The 22,973-nt window shown below is 57.8% G+C and overlaps 2 protein-coding genes across 5 annotated transcripts; one reads left to right on the top strand and one right to left on the bottom strand.

Annotated features, from left to right (window-relative positions):
- The first annotated feature begins 816 nt into the window (after positions 1-816).
- On the top strand, positions 817-5,544 carry REEP6 (receptor accessory protein 6). Its single transcript, XM_055553408.1, has 5 exons — positions 817-1,051; positions 4,190-4,283; positions 4,381-4,519; positions 4,690-4,858; positions 5,369-5,544. Exons 1-5 carry the CDS (start codon positions 937-939, stop codon positions 5,407-5,409), a joined length of 558 nt encoding a protein of 185 aa, XP_055409383.1. The 5' UTR covers positions 817-936; the 3' UTR covers positions 5,410-5,544.
- Positions 5,545-11,502: 5,958 nt separating this feature from the next.
- ADAMTSL5 (ADAMTS like 5) lies at positions 11,503-20,127 on the bottom strand. Of its 4 annotated transcripts, XM_055553384.1 has the most exons (13): positions 19,839-20,127; positions 18,689-19,009; positions 18,223-18,295; positions 18,024-18,115; positions 17,731-17,791; positions 17,477-17,585; positions 16,016-16,143; positions 15,593-15,704; positions 15,170-15,256; positions 14,880-15,043; positions 14,485-14,674; positions 14,340-14,411; positions 11,503-13,992 (listed from the first exon to the last, which is right to left on the bottom strand). In XM_055553384.1, the coding sequence occupies exons 2-13, from the start codon at positions 18,742-18,744 to the stop codon at positions 13,691-13,693; spliced, it is 1,446 nt and encodes a 481-aa protein (XP_055409359.1). In that variant the 5' UTR covers positions 18,745-19,009; positions 19,839-20,127; the 3' UTR covers positions 11,503-13,690. The 4 variants fall into 4 exon arrangements, with proteins under 4 accessions (XP_055409359.1, XP_055409351.1, XP_055409353.1 ...); XM_055553376.1 differs by having other exon boundaries at positions 14,880-15,256; XM_055553378.1 differs by lacking the exon at positions 14,340-14,411 and having other exon boundaries at positions 14,880-15,256.
- Positions 20,128-22,973: the final 2,846 nt, after the last annotated feature.

Here is a 22,973-nt window from a genome sequence, read left to right on the forward strand (position 1 = left end):
TGAGAGTTGGACTATAAAGAAAGCTGAGCACCAAAGAATTGATGCTTTTAAACTGTGGTGTTGGAGGAGACTCCCTTGGACTTCAAGGAGATCAAACCAGTCAATCCTAAAGGAAATCAGACCTGAGTATTCATTGAAAGGACTGATGTTGAAGCTGAAACTCCAATACTCTGGTCACCTGATGCAAAGAACTGGCTTATTGGAAAAGACCCTGATGCTGGAAAAGACTGAAGGCAGGAGAAGGGGATGACAGAGGATGAGATGGTTGGATGGCATCACCCACTCGATGGACATGAGTTTGAGTAAGCTCCGGGAGTTGGTGATGGACAAGGAGGCCTGGCGTGCTGCAGTCCATGGGGTCGCAGAGTCGGACACGACTGAGCGACTGAACTGAACTGAAGCACCGCTTTTCCGATTCTGTCCCTCCTCCTTTATGTTCGGCCCCACTTCCCCTCTGTTTTCCCTAATAAACATCTTGTTTCTCCAATCAGCTCTGAACTTTCTCCAGCCCCGCCCACCAGCTCCGCCTCCCCAGCACTCTTCTCTCCGCCCCAGCTCCACCCACAACTGCTCAGCCAATAATCCCCCGGCCATGACCCCGCCCCTCCAATCAGCTACGTCCCCCTCCCGTTCAGCCAATCGGTGCCCTCAGTCACCGTGCCCCGCCCCCTTCCTCCAAAGTCGCGGCTGCGGCTGCCGCGGCCCTCCAGAGGGCAATGCGGCGGAGGAGACGGGGCAGGCCCCACCTCCTTTGTCCGCCCTGCCCTCCCATTGGCCAGAGCGGAGGGCAGGAGGCGGAAACCAGCCCGGGGGCGGAGACCCGTCCGGGAGTTGAGCGGTGCGGCTCGCACCGAAGGAAGGCGGCGCGCAAGCAGTCTAGCCGGTGCGCGGGGAGACGGTCGAGTTCAAGCTGCCAGTCCGGGGCGCCCAAGTGCCATGGACGGCCTGCGCCAGCGCTTCGAGCGCTTTCTGGAACAGAGGAATTTGGCCACCGAAGCGCTAGGGGCACTCGAAGCCAAGACAGGTGTCGACAAGCGGTACTTGGCCACGGGTGAGCCGTCGAGGGCAGCGCTTGGGAGTGCCGCCCCATTTCGCCGACAGGCACAGTGAAGCCCTGGGCTATCGGGGCCTCGGACCTCTCCCTTCCGGCCGCCCCTGCTGCGGGTTCCAACTCAGGCGGCGGGGCGCTCCCGCAGACCAGCGAGGAGACCGAGATCCTGGGGAGGGGTCGTGGACCAGGACCTTGGTTCTGGCCGCAGTCTCTTCTCGCCCCCGCCGTGCGACCTCAGTCGAGGACCAACCCCCTCTTGGCCCTGCAGCCGTCCTTTGCCCCCTCCTCCCTCCTGGCCCTGGGTGCCCTCCAGGCAGAAGTCCGGTTCTTCCGGTTGTTCTTCTGGTCCCGGGGGAGGAGAGGGCAGGTAGGTAGCAATGCCCTGCCAGTCTCGCCACCCTCTTCCCAGATGGACTCTAGCCTGGAAGCAAGTGTAGAGATCTTCCCGTTTTCCCAGGGGATGCTCCAGACCAGGAGGAGAAGCGTCACTCCCACCTCCCCTCCCGAGGTTTTCCTGCTAGAATCACCCCACCCCAAGCTCTACCCCTTGGCCTGCCCTCTCACTCTGCCCTACCCTGAGCTGGATTGTTTGACTGCTGCGGTGGGCTTGCAGAAACGTTGGCTGGGGCCCATGGAGAGGGAGTCCAGTCACCCCTGATTGTCACTTCCATTCCAGTCCCTCCCCTGCCTTTCCTCCTCAGTGACCTTGGGTGGCCTCTGCCATTCTCTGAAACTGTCCAGTCCCTTTAAGTACCGCCCCTATTTTTTGGTGCTTCTGACCGAACCCCCTTCTGCCACCTCTTCCAAGAAGCCCGCCTAGAATGAGTCTCAGGACAGTTAGTTCGGACACTGGGGTGCGGCTCTGGGTGAGGACGTGCCAATGTGTTTTAAGCACCTGTGTACAGATCCTGAGAGTCCGCTTTCCTCCTGTTTCCCCACCAGCTGGGGGATTGTAATGCCAGGCAGCCCAAGGAAGGATCCAAACCTGTCCCTCCAGGTTGCTGGTGCCCAACCCGTGTCGGGTCAGCCAGGGACCTCCCCTGGGAGCAAGCCCTTTATCCCCTGCCTGGCTTTCCACATCCCTGTCACCAGTGGGTGGGGAATTTAGGTCATAGAGCACTGGGGAGGGGCCCGTTGGGAGAGGCCTGCTGAGGAGTCTGGGGGTCACAGGGCAGAAAAACGGCCCAGAGCAGTAGGGGCTGCATGGGAGGCTGCCCCTGCAATCTGCCCTGTCTGGAGCACCCCCCCACCCCATCTGCTGCTGATCTCGGGGATCACCCCCGCCCATGCCCCAGGTCATCCTCCTGTTGCTGAGGCTGCAGAAATCCGGATTGAGGGAAGGTGGGCCCTGGGAGAGCTACTGCTCCCCAACTAGCAATCTCCAGGGAAGGGGGTGCCACTCCCCAACCCCCTTTCCCAGATGTAGAAACCCTCAGGCCCCACTTGCCTGAGATTGTCTAAACCCTCCTCCCCTCCCAGCTACCAGAGGAGGAAACCCAGAGGAAGCAGTGAGCAGACTGCCTCGGGCCAGCCAGGGATTCCTCCATTCCTCTCCTGATGCCAGACCCCAGGGATAAAGGCTAACACAAGTGGGGGGGAGGGGGAAGGGAACTCTGCCCTCTGGTCCACTGGTGGCCTCTGTTTCTCTCTGCAGATAACAGCCTGGAGGTGGGGGAGGGGTTGTAAGAGCTCCCAGAAATCAGAGGCTCCCCAAGTGACCTAGTGTGAGCCTCACCCCCACCACCCCCCTCCTCTGCCCGCCAGCTTCTGTTTCATCCTGGCTGTTGAATGAGATAGAACAGGGGGAGGATAGAGCCCTGCATACAAGAGCTTAATAAATGCAACAGCAACCATTCTGATTTCAGAGTGGCTAAGACTCGTGGTTCCCACCCCCTGCCCCACAATGTCCTCTGAACTCTCATTGCTGGGAGCGTGTTTGGACCACCATAGGGGCTCACTGTGTAGGGAGGGGTCCCCTCTTCTATCTTATTTAGTTACTCCCACACCAACCCTCAGAGACTGGGCCACTACTGCCCCATTGACAGATGGGGAAACTGAGGCTCCAAGCAAAGAGACACTCACTAGGGGTCTCATAGTAGGTGAGAGTTCTCCATCTGAGGGACTCTGAATGATGCTTTGCAACCTGCCACGAAGACAAAGGGTCTCATGGGGGGGGGGTGTCCTGTTGCCCCCCAGGGACACTGGACAATATCTGGGGACATCGGGTGGTCATGACTTGGGGTGCTCCTACCATCAAGCAGGGGGGGCAAGGATGCTTCTCCCTGCCCCACAGTGCCCAAGATCCCCCAAGAGTCAGCAGTAGCAAGGGGAAGAGACCCTTGACTAAGATCAAAGTTACAAACTCTGTTGCCTTTCTCCGCTCTCCAGGAATCAAGTATTAACAACAGAATGGCCTCATTTTCAGGTTCTTCTCCCATTGTTATTTTTGTTTAGTTGCTTAGTCGTGTCTCAGTCTTTGTGACCCCATGGACTGTAGCCCACCATGCTGCTCTGTCCATGGGATTTCCCAGGCAAGAATACTGGAGTGGGTTCCTATTGACCCAAGGATCAAACCCATGTCTCTTACATATGCATTGTCAGGTGGGTTCTTTATCACCTGCGCCACCTGGGAAGCCTCTTCTCCCACTGAGAGTAGAAAGTGTTAGTCGCTTAGTCCTGTCTAACTCTGCAACCGCATGGACCATAACCCACCAGGCTCCTCTATCCATAGAATTCCTTGGTGACTCAGAGGATAAAGAATCTGTCTTCTCCCATGACTTCTATTCAAATTCTAGCCCCTTCGGCTCAGCCACTCCTATAGGGCCTGGAGTGAGATAGTTATAATTGCAGAGATCCCATATTCATTCAATAAACACTGGGCAGGTACTTGGTACAGACCAATCCTGAGGTGCCCACCTGCCCTTGGCGAGCTGGCAGTCCTGTGGGGGAGATGGACATATTAGGGTATTACAGACACAAGAGTCAGGCTTCAGAGCCATGATAGGGGTACCCAGGTGCTACAGGGGCTGCCGAGGCTTCTAGGAGGAGAGATGGTGCAGGGTGCATGGGCCAGGCCCAGGGGACGCTGGGGTCAAGGCTCAGCAGGCGAAGCCCACGCCTACCGCCTTCTGTCTGCAGGAGCCGCCACTCTGCTAAGCCTGTATCTTCTGTTCGGGTACGGGGCTCCTCTGCTGTGCAGTCTCATCGGCTTTGCATACCCCGCATATGCTTCGTGAGTGCCTGCTGGGGCAGGGCTGGGGTTGGGGGGGTGGGTGTGGCGCACCAAGGCACTCTCTGGGCAGCCTCTGACCCTGCCATGCCTTTCCCAGGATCAAAGCTATCGAGAGCTCAAGCAAAGAGGACGACACTGTGTGGCTCACATACTGGGTGGTGTACGGCCTGTTCGGGCTAGCCGAATTCTTCAGCGATCTACTCCTGTCCTGGTTCCCTTTCTACTACGCGGGCAAGGTTGGCACCACCCGGGAAACACCACTCTATCCTGGGAGCGGGTACCCAAAGGGGTGTCTGATGGGGGAGGCCAGGTCCATCACTAAGAGTGTCTGATGGGGGAGGCCAGGCCCATCCCTAAGGGTGTCTGATGGAGGAGGCCCAGTGTGACTCCTGACCTCTGCCTGTAGTGCGCCTTCCTGTTGTTCTGCATGGCTCCCGGCCCCTGGAACGGAGCTCATATGCTGTACCATCGCATCATACGTCCTCTGTTTCTAAAGCATCACGAGGCCGTGGACAGCATCGTGAGCGACATCAGCGGGCGGGCCCTGGACGTGGCAGCCGGAATGACGAAGGACGGTGCGTGCATGCAGGGCGAGTGGTGTCCGTATGTCTGGTCTCTGTCTCCCGGCTTCCCCCGCCCCACTCAACTTCACTCCTGCCTCCTGTCCTCCTGACTCTGACTGGCCTCCATCTGGCATCCCTGCTGCCTCTGACGAGCACTCCTCCTCCCCATCTCACTGTCCGCCTCTCTCTCTCATGCTCTCGGGAACCAGTCCTGCAGGCCTTGGCCCGCAGCCGGGCTCTCATCACCCCAGCAGCCACAGCAGCGGGCCCCTCACTGCCCTCAGAGTCGACTGTACGTAAGCACCCACCCCTGGAAGGGGGGAGTCCTAGACATGTGCATGTGTGAGTGCCTGCACCTGCCTCTATCCCAGCCAGGTCTGGCTGCTGGTCCTTCAGGTGGGCCCCATGCTGGTCGTCAGTGGCCTGCGCTCAGGTGTTGCTGGCTGAGCATGGCCTCCGGGCCCTCAGGCTCTCAGCACAGGCAGACCCACCTCACTTACCCCTGGCGTGCTCTCTCCACAGCAGGGAAAGTAAGCGTGAACCAGCTTCAGAAGGCCAAGTAAAGCCCCCAGCCAGCCCGAACGCAGACACACTGGACCGTGAGACGGAGGATGTGCCACAGCACAAGTCGTCTGCGCATTCCTCCACTGACTCACCAGCAGAGCCCACCACCAGCCCCTCACTCCCTGCCAAGTCCGCCCTCAGGAGTTCTACCAGCCTGGGCCAAGCCCAGCCTCAGGCCGTGGCTGCCACCACGGCCGCCAGCACACAGCTGCCTGGCAAGCCCCGGGGTGGGCTCCGATCTCGAGCCAACTCTTCCAGCCAGCCCCAGGCCCCCAGGCAGCAGCGCGCCCGGCCCTCCGCCACTTCCTCAGGCCCTTCCCAGGGGCCCTTGGGCCCCACACATCGGCCCAGCACCACCTCCAGCCAGGGCCCTGCCCTCGGGCAGTCTCCCAGTGGCACCACCACCCCCACGCAGCCCCCCAACAATACCCCCCATGGGCCAGATGCCTCCGCCCCCAAGTCCAGCAGACGGCACCAGAAACGGCCCACGACAAAGGCCACCAGCAGCACCTCGGTGCCAGAGCTCCCTGCTTCCTGCCAGCCTGAGTCCTCCCCAGAGTACAGCTCAGAGTGCACCACTGAGGTCACCTACAGCTGGCCTGACTACAGACACAGGCTCCGCTGCCTGCAGCACTGCTGGCGGATGAAGCACCTGGCCTGCTAGGGAGGGCTCAGTAAAGCTCTCTGGACCAGCCTCATCTCCCCTGTCTGTCCTCTGGCTCTGGGGAGGGGCTTCCTGGGGGCGGGTGCTGGGCCAGCCCCACTTTACAGATGAGAAGACCAAGGCTCAGAATGGAGGTCTCACCAAGTGGCCGAGATGGACTCTGAGCCCATGTCCTTAAGCTTTCTCTCTCCCCTTCTTCAGGAGCTCTCAGGCCTGTTCACCACAATCCCCTTCTTTTTTGGCCACACCAGGCAGCATGGGGGATCTTTGTTCCCTAACCAGGAATTGAACCCATGCTCCCTGCAGTGGAAGCCAAGGACACCCCCTTCCTTGAAAACTATTCCAGAGGAGCCAGCTAAAAGCCAAGTCCCACCTCACAAGAATCTGAGTTCAAGCTCTTTATTTGGGAGGGAACCCAGGAGGAGCCTATAGAAAGAGATCAAAGTAGGAGAAAGAGGCTGAGAAGGCAGGGGTGGCTAAACCCAGCACATCTGCTGGCACCTGGCGCTCTGTCCCCTGTCGAAAGCACACCTGAGATTTTTCTTGCCCAGGAGCTAGGAGAGCTGGGCAGGATCCACCACCCTGCTGGTCACTGGGAAAGTAGTGGCCATTCACTCCAGCCAGCGCCCCTTGCAGGCACCTCTGCAGCAGGGCCAGGCTTGCAGTTGTTCAGTGGCTAGTGAAGTGAAAATGGCTTAGTCATGTCCAACTCTTTGTGACCCCATGGACTGTAGCCTGCCAGGCTCCTCTGTCCATGGAATTCTCTAGGACAGTATACTGAAGTGGGTAGCCATTCCCTTCTCCAGGGGATCTTCCCAATACAGGGACTGAACCCAGGTCTCCCTACACTGCAGTTGGATTCTTTACTGTCTGAGCCACCAGGGAAGCCCTGTTCAGTGACTAAGTTGTGTCCAACTCTTTGTGACCCCATGGACTGCAGCATATAAGGCTTCCCTGTCCTTTACCATCTCCTGGAGTTTGCTCAAACTCCTGTCCATTGAATCAGTGATGCTGTCTAACCATCTCTTCCTCTGACGCCCCCTTCTCCTCCTGCCTTCAATCTTCCCCAGCATCAGGGTCTTTTCCAATGAGTCAGCTCTTTGCATCAGGCGGCCAAAGTATTGGAGCTTCAGCATCAGTTCTTCCAATGAATATTGAGGGTTGATTTCCTTTAGAAATGACTGGTTGGATCTCCTTGCAGTCCAAGGGACTCAATAGTCTGCAGCACCACAATTGTGAAAGCATCCATTTTTTGGCGCTCAACCTTCTTTATGGTCCAACTCTCACATCCATACATGACTACTGAGAAAACCATAGCTTTGACTGTATAGACCTTGCCGGCAAAGTGATGTCTACTTTTTAATTTACTGTCTAGGTTTATCGTGGGTTTCCTTCCAAGGAGCAAGCATCTTTTAATACCATGGCTGCAGCCACCATCCGCAGTGATTTTGGAGCCCAAGAAAATAAAATTTGTCAGTGATTCCACTTTTTCCTCTTCTATTTGCCATGAAGTGATGGGACCAGATGCCACCAGGAAACCTTCACCAGAGAGGCTGGGAGGCTGGCCGTGGATGTCCGCATGGCCTCCTAAGAAATTGGGGGGCAGGAGCTGGGTAAGCAGGGACAGGACTTCCTACAACCTGCCTTTGGTTTCCTCTGTGAGGCCAGCACCACCCTGATAATAAAAACAGGCAGAGACAGGACAGGTAAGGAAGGTGATGTGCCTGCCTGTCATGTGGATATAGGTGCAAAAACATATGAGCAAAAAGTAGCAAATCCAATCCAACAAGAGAGAAAGCCAGGACACCCTCCCTCTCTCACTTGTTAAAGTTCACATTTCCTGGAAGCACAGCCTGAGTCGGAAGGTAGGAGGTGAGGGGAGCTGAGCGAGGTAGTGGTCTCAGGGGAGCCCCTGGAGCAGGTATTGTCTCCTTTTCATGAAAACTATCTGTGATGGACAAGCCACAACCAGCTGGGGACAGACTGGGCCTATAAGGGGGGAGAGGGATGATGTGTCCTAGAATTGCAGGGGGCTTCCCTGGTGATCTCCCACAAGGCGGCTGCAGCCACAGCTGGAAGGACCATGGTGTCCATCACAGTCTGCCCCTCACCAGAGCTCTGCACACCCCTGATTCTGGTCGGTCACACTTCTGGTGCAAGAGGAGGGTTAGGAGGAGAAACCAGGGACCCCAATAGGGCGGTGGCTCCAGGAGCAGCTCAGTGGTTCCCAGCTGGGAAAGTTCCTGTCGCAGGGCCATTGGGCTGTGTCTGGAGATATTTGTTTGGCCATGCTGCAAGGCTTGTGGGATCTCAGTTCCCCGACCAGGGATGAAACCTGCCCCCTTGGCAGTAGATTTGTCTTTGGATGACAGCAGGTATCTCCCTGGAGATGCCCTCGAGGTTACAGCCCCCTTCTTGGGAGTGGGCTGGAGTCAGTGACCAACAGCTGTGGGGGCACAAAACATGGGCCCCTGGGCTCCTGGTGGGGTTGATTCAAGGTGGGGTACCTGCTTCAGGGGCTCCCCTGAGAACACCACATCGCTCAGCTTCCCCCACCCCCCACCTTCTGATTCAGGCTGTGCTTCCAAGGACCTGAACTTGAATGGCTGGGAGAGGGAGGGTATTCTGGTTTTGTTTAACTGATACACTGCCAAGGAAGTTCCCTGCAATCCCGGGACACATCCTCCCTCTTCCCCCTTGTCGGCCCAGTCTGCCTCCAGCTGGTGGTAGCTTCACCACCACAGACAGTTTTCATGAAAATGAGGCACTTCTGCACAACCCGCAACCGGGCAGCCCTGAGTCCTCATCCTTGAGAATTCCAGCAAGGCAGGAGGAGAAGGCACTGCATGAGTGCTGCCAGTGAGCAGTAGGTCCAGTTCATTCAATCAACCTCTCAGCAAACACTGAACACCTACTGTATGCCCAGCCTTGCTCCAGGAGCCTAGGGTAGATTAACGACCCAGAGAAACTAAAACCCCTGCTCCTGAGAATTTGGGGAGGTCACAGTTGACAGGATAAATGCATAACAGGTCAGAAAGAGAAGAGTGTCATGGGAGAATATGCAGTAAGGAGCTAGGGGGCTGGGGGCAGGAGCTGGAAGCATTGGAAAAATGCATCTCTATGGCAGTGATTTTGTGTGTGTGTGTGTGGCCATGCAATGCAGCATGTGGGAGCTTAGTTTCCCAACCAGGGATTGAACCTGTGCCCCCTGCAGTGGAAGCGCAGAGTCTTCGCCACTGGACCATCAGAGAAGTCCCTGGAAGTGACTTTTGAGTACAGACATGAAGAAAGTGAGGGCATAAGTTTTATGAACGGGGGGCGGGAGTGGGTCAGGCACGGGGGGTGTGCAAAGGCCCTGAGGCAGGACCATGCCTGGCAGGTTAGAGGGAGAGCAGAGAGACCCATGTGCCCGGAACCGCAAGTGCCAGGGCAAGACAGGAAGTGGGTCTGGCAGGGGGGCCATGCAGGTCCCTGGAAGGTGTGGTGAGGACTTTGGCTTTTACTAGAGGGTGTTGGATTTGTTGGGAGGAAGGGATGAAGGCTAATTATTAATAAACCCCCCACCCTACTGAGAAGTCCACGTTGGCTCTAGGGATGCGGATCTTATCATCTGCTTATCACTGGCCCAGGTGTTTGAAGTTGGTGGTGTGGCCTGGGTCTGGGGCAGGAGATGGGGCCTTGGCTCGCTCTGCACCTGGCCTTGCCCTGCCCCCCATGCCCTTTGAAGTTTGTCTCTGAGCCTTGCCTCCGCCACCACCCCATCAGCTCATCTGGGAGTACAGGTGAGCGGATACACACACCTGTCTCCCAGGTGGAAGCACTGATATTTATTTAGCTCTTCAGACTTGTTTTTAATTTAAATGTACGGAAAAGTGTAACCAGCAACTTGGGGGCAAATAACACAACAGGACCGGCCGCACCCAGTCACTTCCCACCCAGGGAGCCCCCACCCTGCCTTGGTCCCCTCTGTCATTGAAGGTCACTTGCATCATGTCCATGATATCTTCTGTCCCCTTCTGTCTGACTCGGACTCACCCCGCTGCTGTGGGAGTGACCTGGGTGTCAGTCTTTGTCATTGGAGACAGCATGTCATTTTGCGGGAAGGCCAGAGAATGGTCTCTGGGAGTCCCCAGGCATCCCTGGGCTTGTGGCCACCTCCCTCGGATCTCTGCCACTGTCTTCACATGGGTATCTTCTCTTTCTGTGCCTCCTCAAGGTGCTTGGTCATTGGATTTAGGGTTCACCCAGGTACTCCTTTGAGATCCTCAATTACTTTGCAAAGACCCTTTCCCCAAAGGTCCTGTTCACAGATTCTAGATGGTAGAACACGAACATGATAATTCAACTTTGTACACGAACATTACTTCAACTATAGCAGAAACAGCCAAACTGTTTACCCAGGTGGTCATACCATCCTAACCCCCATGCCCTCAACTAACCCTCTGGGTGTGAGACAGTTCGGGGGTTTGGGGCAGCCCCTCAACTGGATATGTGTTCTCCTGTGGGCCAGCCAGATGGTACAGGGTCAGTGAGAGAGAAGCTCAGCCAACAGAGGGGTGATCTCTGCAGATAATTCAAAACAGTAAGAAAAGCATCGCACCCCGCTCCCCACAGCTGGCATGCTGCAAGACTGCTGAATACAATCTTTTGTGGGGAGGATGAATTAGCTGTTGTGATTACTACAGTTTTAACAGGAATGCAAGTTCCAAACTTGCCTGTTTCCATTCTGTGTGTGCTCAGTCGTGTCCAACTCTTTGTGGCCCCCTGAACTGTAGCCCACCAGGCTCCTCTGCTCATGGAATTTTTCAGGCAAGAATACTGGGGTGCGGTGCCATTTCCTTCTCCAGCGGATCTTCCCAACCCAGGGATAGAACCTGCATCTCTTATGTCTCCTGCATTTGCAGGCAGATTCTTTACCATTAGCACCACCTGGGAAGCCCCGTCATAGCTCCTTATTTATCTCAAATCTGCTAGATGAAGTCCAGCTGGCTCCAATATTAACCTCAAAATATTTCTAGGAAGTTGAAGTCCTAAGAACTTAGCTTTAAGTTACACAGAACCAAAGACCAAGGAGTTGTTATTGTTTAGTCATTAAGTCGTGTCTGACTGTGACCCCTTGCACTGTAGCCCGCCCAGCTCCTCTGTCCCTGGGATTTCCCAGGCAAGAATACTGGAGTGGGTTGTCATTTCCTTCTCCAGTTCTCATCCTTTAATAAACATTGCCTCCTGCAGGAAGTCCATTTGAAGAATTCCCAGGGCAGGAGGCTTGAGTGGACTCAGTTGTGCATGCCTCCCTGGAGAGGGCGTTTCTGTCTGTAATCACCTGCGGTCCCTCCGGGCAGCGATCCAGTGGCTAACCCAAGTGGACACAGTCAATAATAAACCCGAGGATGGTAAAGACACAAAGAAACAGATCTTGAGTCACTCATTTCCTTTGTTGCATGTAACCACCTGGCCTTTTTATTCATGTTTAAAAAGAAAGCGTCAAAGCGGTGTGGAATTTTTGCTGGACAAGTGCTAATGCTAGTTTGGACCTCAACTACGTTTCTGAATTTGAGTATCTAAAATTGCAAAGTGTTCTGTCTTTAAATGGCTCCATCGATCCCTGGTTACATGGTTGTTTCCGGAAACAATGTTGCCGCCTGAAGGAGCGGCTGCTGGAAGTCGCGGCTGGTGGGGTCACAGGCCATGCTGTCTGATAGTGAACCCCGCACTGGCGTCTTTCTCCCCCCACCCCCAATCCACCCCGGGGCAGGCGCCTCGCCCTGGCCAACCAGTCCAGATGGCTGGTGAGTACATGGCAGCGCTACTCCACAAAGCTCCGGGGCGGAGGGAGCCGGAGACTCAACTTCCCCGATCCATCCCCGCACTGTAGTGAGGCAGAAGGGCCCATCTGGATCTTTCGGGGTCCCTTGGGGACTGCAGGTAACACCCGGAGCGCGGAATCCCTTCTTCCCCGTCCTGCCACCAGGGGGCGCGCGGGCCACACGCCTCCCGCCAGAGCTGCGACCAGCTTGGCCTCGCGGGAGGGGGCGGTCCTGAGATCCTCCGGCTTCATCTCTTTTTGCAGAAGACGGGGCCAGGCCTGGGCTGCCCTAGGCGCTGCTGGTCCCAGGCGTACAGTAGGCGCTCAATAAATAGTCTTTGGAGGAACGCACGAGTGAACCGAAGGGGTAGGGCAGGAGTCCCGAAGGGTGTGCTTCCCATGGTCAGGGCTGAGTGGGGCTGAAAGAGTACTCACAGATGGGGAAACTGAGGCCCAGAGAGCTGCAGGGCTTGACCGGAGTCACCCACATGGTCAAGGGTTGAGTCCACTGAGACCTGCATGTCCTGCACCCCTTGCACACTCCCACCATCCTGCGGCCCAGAGGAAAACAACCACAGACGGTACAGATGAGCAGGTTGTCTCAAATGATGGCATGAGCCACCCTACTCAGGGTGGAGAGGCAGAAGGAGAGGTTTGCTGGTACCCCGCAGACACTTTCAATCCACATGACCTAGGCCTACCCTCCTGGCTCTAGAAGCTATGAGGAGACCACATCCAGAACACGAGGACATGGCACAGGCTGAAGGTGGGGCACTGACCTGCCTACTCTGCTGGAGGGGTCCCCCCCCTTGAAATGGCCTGAGATGAATGTGTGGCCCCAAGGGGCAAGGGGATGGGGTTGGGACCTAAGAAACCCCCACCTTCCTATATCATCTATTTCCTGTCATCACAGTGCTCCCAGGATCAGTCATGCTGGAGAGAGTTGGAGGCTGGACCAGGAGGAGGGACAAAGGGCACATGATCACATGTGCACACGGGGGTTGGTTGGGGGGCTGGGGGTTAGCAGGGAGCATGATTGTGGATCTCACTACCAGCGCATTCCAAAGTGTCTGCGGCCAAGTGTGTGTAACTGGGCTTGTTTTTTTTTTTGTTTTGTTTTTTTTTTAAACAGCTCTTGTAAAAATTAAATAGGAATAAAAAAGGGATGAACAGCAGGGTTGCCTGGAGGAAAGCCCACCCCCACCCTCAAATTGCTGAAGCTGTTAAGATTATCTGTGAACTTCCTGGTAGCAAGGGCAAAAGGGGAAATTGGTATGTTACAGTGCCTGGGTAGACATGTTTTCTGGGGGTCATGCCTGTTTGTGACAGTGTCTTTGAAAATGTGAGAGTACATGTGTAAGTAGCAGCGTGAAAGGAGAGAGTGTTGGGGGTTAAACAGTGATGAACTTTCTGGTAGGCAGGACAAGAGGGAAAACCATTACAATGTCTCTTTAGGCATGTTTTCCTGGGACCAGGCTTGTGTGTGACAATGTCTCTGAACACATGAGTGTGAAGCAAGGGGAATAAAAGCAGACACAAAGTCTCTGAGTGTAGAACAGCTATGGGTTTCCTGGCAGCCAAGGTGAGAGAGGAAACCAGAATTAAAAGTCTGTTCAGTGAGTCCCCACCCATGTGGGCCTGCTGGTGAGAGCGGCTCTGAATGTACAGGTGTCTGAGTGTGATGATGGGAGAGTCATAGAGCTGCAGGTGGAAGACAAACAGTGCCTAGCTCCCTGGAAACTATGGCAAGAGGAGACATATGCTGACTTTAAGACTAGTCACCCGTGTGGCCAAGGTCTAGTTCGGGGGCTCAGAGAGGGCAGTGCCGGGCAGCCAGGCGCACGCGGCTGTCCTCGGCAGGGTTCCAGAGCCGAGCGTAGCCAGCATGGGGGAGCAGCAGCCGGTCCTGGGTGCCATCAGGGCTGATGAGGCGCCGCGCAGCCAGCAGGTAGTCCCGATGGAGGGCCAGCAGGGGGCAAGGGCAGCGGCTTGGCGCCCACACGTACTCCAGGGCCCGCAGTGGAGAGCGATTCTTGTAGATGAGCTGCACGCGCACCTCATAGCGAGTCTCCTGAGCCTGGCGGACGCGGCCCAGCACACGGGCCCGGAACACTGTGGGTGGGACCATGCTGAGCCCTGCTGGACAGGATCTGGGTCCCAACCATGCACCCATTGCAAGATGACAGAACTGGGGGTCAGGTGGGGCAATGGAGGCTCTTGGGGACTGTGGTCAGCTGTGGCCTGGGGTCAAGGTCAGCTTAGGGATCAATGAGGGGTCAGGAGTCAGATTAGGGCAAAGGATCAGATCAGGGAGTCAAAATTAGGGTCACAACGGGTCAAGTTGTAGTCAGGTCAAGGAGTGAAGGGTAAAGTTGGACCAGAGTTAGAGGTCAGCAAGACAGGGGTCAAGTTCAGGTCAATTGGGGGCCAGGTGAGGGATGGGGTCAGGGACCTCTCACCGAAGTCACTGCCGCAATAGTGGAGTAACCGGTGGGCACGACCGCGGGTGTCAGGGCAGGTTGGACAGGGCTCTGCAGGGGCAGTGCGGTCAGGGGTGGGGGCCTTGCCCCTGCTGGCCCCCCACCCAGGCTGTCCCCAGCTCACCTGGAGTGGAGATCGGGGTCCGTGGAGGGATGACAGTGGGGGACTCAAGGGGCTGAGGTTCTACCTCCCGAGGCTGAGGCTGCCGCGGGGACCAGCCCAAGACCTGAGCCTGCGCCTGGAAGGGGCCATAGCGCTCCCGAGGGAGCCAGAACTCGAATTCAATGCCTGGGTTGGGCTCCTGCAGGAGGACCTGGGGCGGGGGCGAGGCGGGGAGAGTGTTACACACTAGGGAACTGCCTCGAACCTGATGGCCGACCACTCCCCGCCACGCACACTCTACCCTGCCTCCTCCCTCTGACCGGTAGTCCCCAGCCTTCCCCCTCTGATCCCTGCTCCCCTCCCAGATTCTTTGACCCTATCCCAACGCCCAGCTGCCCTCTCAGGCCCGCCCCCACCTGCAAGAGCAGATCTTCGGAGGTGGGCCCAGCGGCGCGCAGCGTCTCCTCCGGCCCTGTGGCGCGGGTGTAGACCACGCGGGTGCCCGCTGCCTCGTAGGTCCCGGCCGGGCTGACCGCCCAGTTCCCGTTGAGCACGTAGCGCCCGTCGCCCCCCATCAGCGCTGCAAGGGAAGGGTCAGCCCGGGCTCCCTGGAAATGGCCTTGCCCATCTCCCCGACCCTGCCATCTCCCTCCCCGGGGGATTCGGGCGGCCAGCGGGGCGCCTCCTCCCTCGGACCCTGCGATACCCAGGTGGTTCCGGCTCCGGTGGGCGGCGCGGATGTGTCTGGCGCCCTCGGGGATCAGGGTCACGTTCCAGTACCCAGCGAAGGCACCTGGGCGGGAGGGAAGGAAGGTGTTGGGGAGCAGCTAGGGTGTATTTGAAGGCTGGTTTGAGGATTAAGTGAGATGCTGCGGTAAGGAGATTAGCCAAGGCTCTGGTCCTCCGAAGACCAGTACTGATCGATGGATTGGAGTTACGATTATTACCACCTTTTAAGTGAGGCAGCAAAAGAGTTAAACCCACGTCTGTTCAGGGAAGGGCGGGATAATCTGGCAAAGACCAATCAGAATGTCGGCGTGGGGGGGGGGGGGCTGGCCCGGAGACTGTCCAATCAGCGCGGACATCTTAAAGGGCTCTGGGAGAACTCGAGGACGGGGCAGGCGGTCACCGGCGTCGCGGAACACGCGCTGCACGAAGAGGCACGAGTCGTTGGCGCCGCCGCAGCGGCCGCAGCGGTCTTCGCGGGCGTCGGAGCCCAGCAAACCGTCACAGCCGGCACTCTAAAGGGGTGGGGTGGACACGCGCGCCGTCAGACGGTCCCCGCCCGCCTAGGCCATCGAAGGGGCGGGACCCTGGAAGAGGGCTGAATCAAGAACTAAAAGGATAGAACCTTGGGGGCAGGTCTTCGTGGGAGGAGGCTGGGGGTGGAGTCTAGTGTTAGATGGGACAGGGGAGGGCGTGGACTTGATAAGGGGCGGGGCCTAGGGAAGAGAGCAGGACCAGGAACTAAATAAATGGGGTTTGGGGGCGACGTATGGAGGGAAGAGGCGGGGTGGAGTTTAAGGGGCGGGGCGGGGCCTGGAATCCTCACAAGGCAGCGGCCAGCCACACAGAGATCTTGGGCGCCAGGACTGCAGGGGGTACCGTCCAGTACGCGACCGAAGCTGTGATAGAAGTCGTGCCCCACCGCTAGGCAGTTGAGGTCGCAGTGGTTGGGTGCTGGGGATGGGAGAAGTCGGTGGAATGTGGGGGGGATTTATATTTGAATTCCAGCTCCCTCCTTGCCAGTCTTCCCCAGGCAGCCATTCCCTTGGGCATATGAGGCTCAGAGACTCAGCCAAAGCTACACATGGAGGCTGAGGCAGAGCATGGACTGGACCTTAGGCATTTCTGCTTCCCGTTCCCTGGGATTGTCCCAGACTCGTATACTGGGCCAGAATGTATTCATTCGTTTGTTCATTCATTCATTAATGTTAAGTCTTAATACTAGGGACCCATTATTAACGTCATCTGGAGAAGGAAATGGCAACCCACTCCAGTATTCTTGCCTGGAAAATTCCATGGACAGAGGAGCCTGGCGGGCTACAGTCCATGGAGTTGCAAAGAGTTGGACACGACTGAGCATGCACACACAATATTAACGTCATTACCTATTCTTCACTCATTCTTTCATATGTTCATTCCACAAACAGTCATCAAGCACATTTCCCAATGTTCTAGGCTCTGGGTAGAGTGGTGGGCAGAACTTACTCAGCACTTGGACCCTACACCCGGCAGGTGCTCAATAAAAAGTATTTGTTCAGTGCTGAGCCCTGCATATCCTGAATATGTTGCTGTCCCTCCCTGGGACTCTGTTTCCCCCTCTGCCTGGCAGCGGGACACAATGGATAGTCTGATCACACCCACAGGCTCACAGCCCTGATCCCTGCTCCCTCACCCCACCCCCGCTCAAACTCCCTCCATCTCCCAACTTCCTGAGGCTGGCTGGCAGACCCTGCCTGGAATAGAGCCTAAGCTGGCCCTGGCGGGCCTCTGTGGGAGTGAGATCATGGCAAGTTTCCTCCAATTCTTAGGGTGAAGGAAAAAAAAAAAAAAAAAAACCCAGGAGTTGACGGTTGGAACTTTCTCCATTCCAGGATTTTCTTATCTGTGTCTACCCCCACCGTGGCGTCTGAAGCTGCCTGTTTCCCTTAAATCTGGAGGCACGCTGCCCTGGGCACACAGTTATATAACTCGCTATTTTCAGCTCAACAACATTTCCTGCTACTGGTATAAGTTTGAGAACTCTTGGCCTCTGGATACAGCTCCCAGTAAATCCTCAGCTTGGTGTTCAACCCTGTGCAGGATAGACCCTTCCTCCTCCTGCCCCTGCTTCACAACTCCCACATGCTTTCTCTGCTTCACTTCACCAACTCCTACATATCCTTCAAAGCCCCAGTACTAATGCCCCCTTCTTGCAACCCTCCAAGTTCCTCTTCCTTTTTAGAAGCCAACTTTTCCTGGCCAGTTTTGAGTTGTTCCCTCTGGACTAACAGGAGGCTGGGCTACTCACCACCATAGAAGGGCACCCATTGGTAGGTCTTCTGGGTGCCTAGGACAGGGTGGCCATTGTAGAGGGCACATTGGAGGTCTCGAAAGGGCATGGCCCCTGGAGGACAGTCCTGGGGACAGAGATGGGTGCAGCAGAGGCTGGGACAGCCCCAAGAGCAACCTGGTATGGTGGTAAGCATATTTGGGGGCTTGAGCAGGGAAGCAGGAGGGCTTCTGGGAGAAATGTGTTTAAGAGATGGGTGGGGTAGAACATACGGGCTGCTGGCAGAGGCGGTACTCATGGGTGTCCCCCCAGCACAGCTCTTCCCTTGGAAACCTATGAGGAGCAAGGGGGCCAGACTGTTGTCAGCACCTCTGGGAACCCCTTCCCCAAAACCAGCCTGCCCATCAGTCTACCCTTGCCAACCCCACCCACATTCCAGCTGGATCAGTGGGATTAAAAGTCACAGCATGTGTGGGCAGGCCAAGGGTGCGGCCAGGGGCTGGGCTGGGCTGACAGGAGAGGAGGGGAAGGGACCCCCTCCCATTCTACTGGGCAGCCTCCTCACCGGATACATCTCCGGCTGCGCACTGAGAGCCCTCGCCCGCAAGAGCTGGAACAGCGACTCCAGGAACCCCATGGCGTCCACTCACCCGGACCCTACTTGGGGAGAGAGAGTCACAGTCAGCCTGGAGGGGAGGCTGGCTAACCCCATGCCGCATCCAGGCCCCCATCCCTGCTGCCCCCGGGCCTATGTCCCCTTTTACCTGAGCGTTGCCCCCCAAACCACAATTCAGGAAGGTCCACAGCAGGAGCAAGAGGTTCCAGAGGGAGCGGGGTCTGGGGGGGCAGAGGGTGCATGGCAGTGGGGGTGCCAGCAGGCCAGGGGTTGAACCCCAGCTCTGCCCCGACTGGCTGTGTGATTTCAGATAGTAACTCAACCTCTCTAAATTTCCCTTCTCATCTCTGAAAAATGAAGTCATAAAAGAGCCCACCTAATAGGAAAGTTTTAAGGGCTCCGTCAGATTAGGTGAGAAAAATGGGAGGCACAGAGCCTGGTATGGAGAAGGAAAATGTAAAAATTATTATTATTGGTTGTTTATTGTCATGATGCACACAGTAGGTGCTTATTTAGTGTCTCATCATGGAAGGAATCATTCATTCCAGGGATGTGCACGGGTCTCTCTAGGGTCCTAGGTCCTTCCCCACTCTCCCCACCATCTTTGCGCCTACCTTCTGGTATGGCAAGGGGCCAGGTGCTCCTCTTTCTCTGGCCTCAGTTTCCCCATCTGTGCAATGGGGACCAGCTGGGTTCTGTCCAGTATTCTATGAGACCTTGCAGAGGGTGTGGCTGGTGGGAGCTGGGGCTGGTGCCCGGCAGAGGCACCCCCTCACAGGCAGGCCTCCAGCCTCCAGGGTTCCCTCAGCTCCCAGATGTGGGACAGCAGGGAGCTCCTGGATGGGGTGAGGGGCAGGAAGGAGTGACCTGGCCCTGGTCCAGTGGGTGCCTCATGGCCTATGTGCGGAGAGTGTGGGATGGAGCCCCCAAGCCGCCTGCAAGAGGGAAAGGGGCCACCGGTAAGGATGATGGAGGGAAGAGGGAGGCAGCTATGTGGGGGTAGGGGAGGGGGTGGCAGAGAGACTTTGCCTCCTTGGGTCTCAGTTTCCTCATTTGTCAGGGAAGGATGGAGTCACTTGTCATCCCCACCCTCCACATGACCACAGCACTGGATGAGGAAGGGGGAGGGAAGCAGCCACCTAGTGAGTCCTTTCTCGGGCCAGGGCCATGGCACCCGGCAGCCAGTAGTGCCCAGAGGTCACACAGGACGTTGGAGGCCTGCAGCCTGGAGGTCCTGGCGCTGAGTGGGGGCAGGCCGGCCCACTAGACCCCCCGAGCCCCTGTTTCTCTGGTTATCCGATTCTCCTGGCTCAGAAACACTGAGGAACTGGGTGGGTGGGGGGCAACCCCGGGGTGGGACCCCGTCTGATCAGAGGCGTGTGACTCGCTGCATCTCTAAACGCCAGCCCTGGCTGGCTTAGGCAGCAGGAAAAAGACCGGGCTGGGGAGCAGACGGAGGGAAGGGGGCTGGCCCTTCTGACAACTGCTACCTATTTAGCACTGGCTTGTTGCGGTGGGGGGGGGTCTAGGTGATGCAACATGAGGGGCCAGAAGGACCACCGTTCCCACTCTCCAGGGTTCCCTACCCGAGGAGCCGCACGGTGGGTACAATCTCAGGGCGGCCACGCCTCCGGGCCTCAGTTTCCCCAGGAGGGATGGGCTTCCTCCCACCCTATGGATGGTTGCCTCACCCCCCCAACCCCAGCTTTGGGTTGGGGAGAAGACGCTGGCCGCGATAGTGGAGGGATAGAAAGAGGGACTTACCGGCTACGCAGAGCCCAGGCGGCTCGTCCTGGCTCCCCGGGCGGCCCCTGGGCGAGCGGAAGCGGCGGGGCCCGCGAGGAGGCGCGGGGGGAGCCGGGCTCGGCCCCTCCCACCCGGCTTCCCAGGGCGCGCCCCGGCCGGGGTCCGGAGGGGCTGTGGCGCCGTGCGCCCCCGCGCGGCCGTTGCGCGCCTGGGCACGGATCTGCGGCAGGGGACTGCCCTGCACGAGCGGTGCCCCGCCCCCCGCCCCGGGACTGCGGCCTGGTGTCCAACCGTTCGGGTCCCGGTGACCTTGGGAAGCCCAGGGAGGGGGAGCCACGCGGGAACTGACCCCCACCTCGGGGCTGCTATTCCGGGCGCAGCGCTCAGGGCCCGGGAATGTGCGCACACCGAGAGCGCCCTGCTGTGGCTCCTGGAGGGTGCTGCCCTGTCTCCACCGACGCCCAGATCGCGTTGCCCCGAAGGTTCCTTTTCGCGGCCACTACCCCTCCCCAAATCCCTCTCCCTACCCCTCCCTCAAGGTCACTCGGGGTTGCGGTTGCGGGGTTCCCGCCCCAGGTCCCAACCACCCCCAGCGCAGGGCCCCAGAGCACTGGGGAGAAGCTCGGCCCCAGGGGCCGGGCGTGGGGGGCGGAGAGCCCCTTCCCAGCCTGGCGCATTCCCGGGCGCTGCTGTCACCAGAAGACGCGCCCCACCCCGCCTCCCGCCCTCTTTGCACGGCCCCGGGCGGCGAGCCGTGGCTTCGACGCTAGCCCTGGTCGAGGAGGTCCCCTTCTCATGTGGCTGCGGCCGCGCCCTCCTCGACCTCAGGTTCCCCAGCCAGGCAATGAGGCCCGCCGGGACCTGTCTCCACCGCGATATTTTGTGCCGACCGGCAAGGACAGGGTTACCCCAGGGCTCCCCACCATCCCACCCTTTCCTGGTTTAGCATCTGCGTACCCTTCATCTCCCGCCCTGACAGGGACGCCGCAGGCGCCCTCCACTCACCCCCTCCCCCTGGCTCCTCCCCGTTGCCCCGGGATGCCCCCTGGCGAGCGGCTTGAGGATACTGGGTCACCAAGTGGGCCAAGGGAGAACGGCCCTTCTTCTTCATGGGCTTGGCCTGGGCTCAGCTTGAGTGCCGCCTTCTCCGGGGAGCCCGCTGTGGGGTCTCCCAGCCCAGACCACAGGGAGGGCGCATTGCAGGTCCCGCTCTGTTCTCCAGCCTGGAGCAGCTCAAAACAGGGCTGTCCAATGCCATTTATTTGTCCAGAACTTATTGAGCACTTACTGTGTGCCACTGAGGGCTTCCTGAGTGGTTCAGCGGTAAAGAATCTGCCTGCAATACAGGAGACTCTGGTTGGATCCCTGGGCTGGGAAGATTCCCTGGAGGAGGGCATGGAGAACCCACTCTAGTATTCTTGGCTGGAGAATCCCATTGACAGAAGAGTCTGGAGGGCTACAGTCCATGGAGTCAACAAGAGTCAGACATGACTGAAGACTGATCACACACATGTGCTGCTGCACCTGGAAACAACCCCACCAATTAGGCTAGTGAGGTAGGCATCCCCTAGAAGGGTGTAAGGCCACCTTCTGACCTAGAGGCTCTGAAAAAATAGCCCAAGCTCACTGCAGATGGGGTGGGGGGTCAGGAAGGCCCTTCCCCAGAAGGTGATTGCCACAGGGAGGTGGCGGAAGGGCACCTGGAACAGCACATGCAAAGGTCCTGAGTCTGGAATAGAGAATAAGATACCATAGGGAAGTTGGTGTGGTTGGAACAAATAGCCAGGGTTGGGGTGGAGGTGTGGTCAAAGAGGGGTTAGGGTTAGGGGGGTGGCAGCCATGGGAGGTGGTTTGGGAACACCTGTCTCTGGCATTCTGGGGGCAGGAGGGGGCTCCAGAAAGCAGTGGGGAGGCAGCGGCAGGCATGGTGGGGGCAAGGGCTGGGGTGGGGGAAGGGACAGCACTGGATGGTTCCCAGCAGTCTGGAAGTGGAGTCTGCAGTCTGTGTGACTGATCTCAGGAGGATTGGATGGGAGGAGGCAGGCAGGAGCCTGGCCTGAGCAGCCAGGGAGGGGCCCTCTTCCCTGAGGGATGGGGGTGGCAAGTTCAGAGGTCAGCTGGGGATGGATCTAGGCATGAGGCACGGAGAGGCTGGGAGTCCAGGGGCCACATCTGGCCAGAGATGGACACGTGGGCATCCACTGCACACAGTGGTGTTGAGAGTGGTGGATGAGGTCATGGGGTGTGTGTGTGGACAGAACGAAGACTGGGGTCCCCTGAGGTCTCCAGAGAATGGGCGTCTAGGAGGCGGGAGTAACCTGTGTGGGTGAGCTAAGGATGGAGCTGGACCAGTGGCTGGTGGATCAGCATCGATGGAGGCAGTGACCTTGACAAGGCTGAGCCTGGTGGGTCAGGGCTTGAGAGGGTGGCAGGAGGAGGGGGCTGGTGGTGAGGACAGGTACCCTCCGCAGAGCACCTACTGTGTGCAAAGCTGGGACCTGGGGCCTGGGCCATGTCAGAAAGAAATCAGGCTTGACCAGGAGCGCCACCAAGTGGACAAACTCATTCCCCTCCCATGTGCCTCAGGCCCCAAGCCCCAGGGGGTGGAGACAGTGTGCCTGCAGGAAGGTATACAGAAGGCTTCGAGGACTGCATATTCCAAGCATTGTGTTCAGCAGAGTGCATACAGCAGGCACTGTGTTCTGCAGGGAGCATATACAGCAGGCATTAGGCTTTGGAGGGGATATACACAGCAGTCACTGCATCCTAGAGACACGCATCCAGTAGGCCCTTTGTCCTGCAGGGAGCATATACAGTAGATACTGCAACCTGCAAGGAATGCATTTAGTAGACACTGAATGTCCCAACGGAGAAGGCGATGGCACCCCACTCCAGTACTCTTGCCTGGAAAATCCCATGGACGGAGGAGCCTGGTAGGCTGCAGTCCATGGGGTCGCAAAGACTCGGACACAACTGAGTGACTTCACTTTCACTTTTCATTTTCATGCATTGGAGAAGGAAATGGCAACCCACTCCAGTGTTCTTGCCTGGAGAATCCCAGGGACAGGGGAGCCTGGTGGGCTGCCGTCTATGGGATCGCAGAGTCGGACACGACTGAAGCGACTTGGCAGCAGCAGCAGCAGAACATCCCAA

The sequence above is a fragment of the Bubalus kerabau genome, chromosome 1 (assembly GCF_029407905.1).
Source record: "Bubalus kerabau isolate K-KA32 ecotype Philippines breed swamp buffalo chromosome 1, PCC_UOA_SB_1v2, whole genome shotgun sequence".
NCBI classification, from domain to species: domain Eukaryota; kingdom Metazoa; phylum Chordata; class Mammalia; order Artiodactyla; family Bovidae; genus Bubalus; species Bubalus kerabau.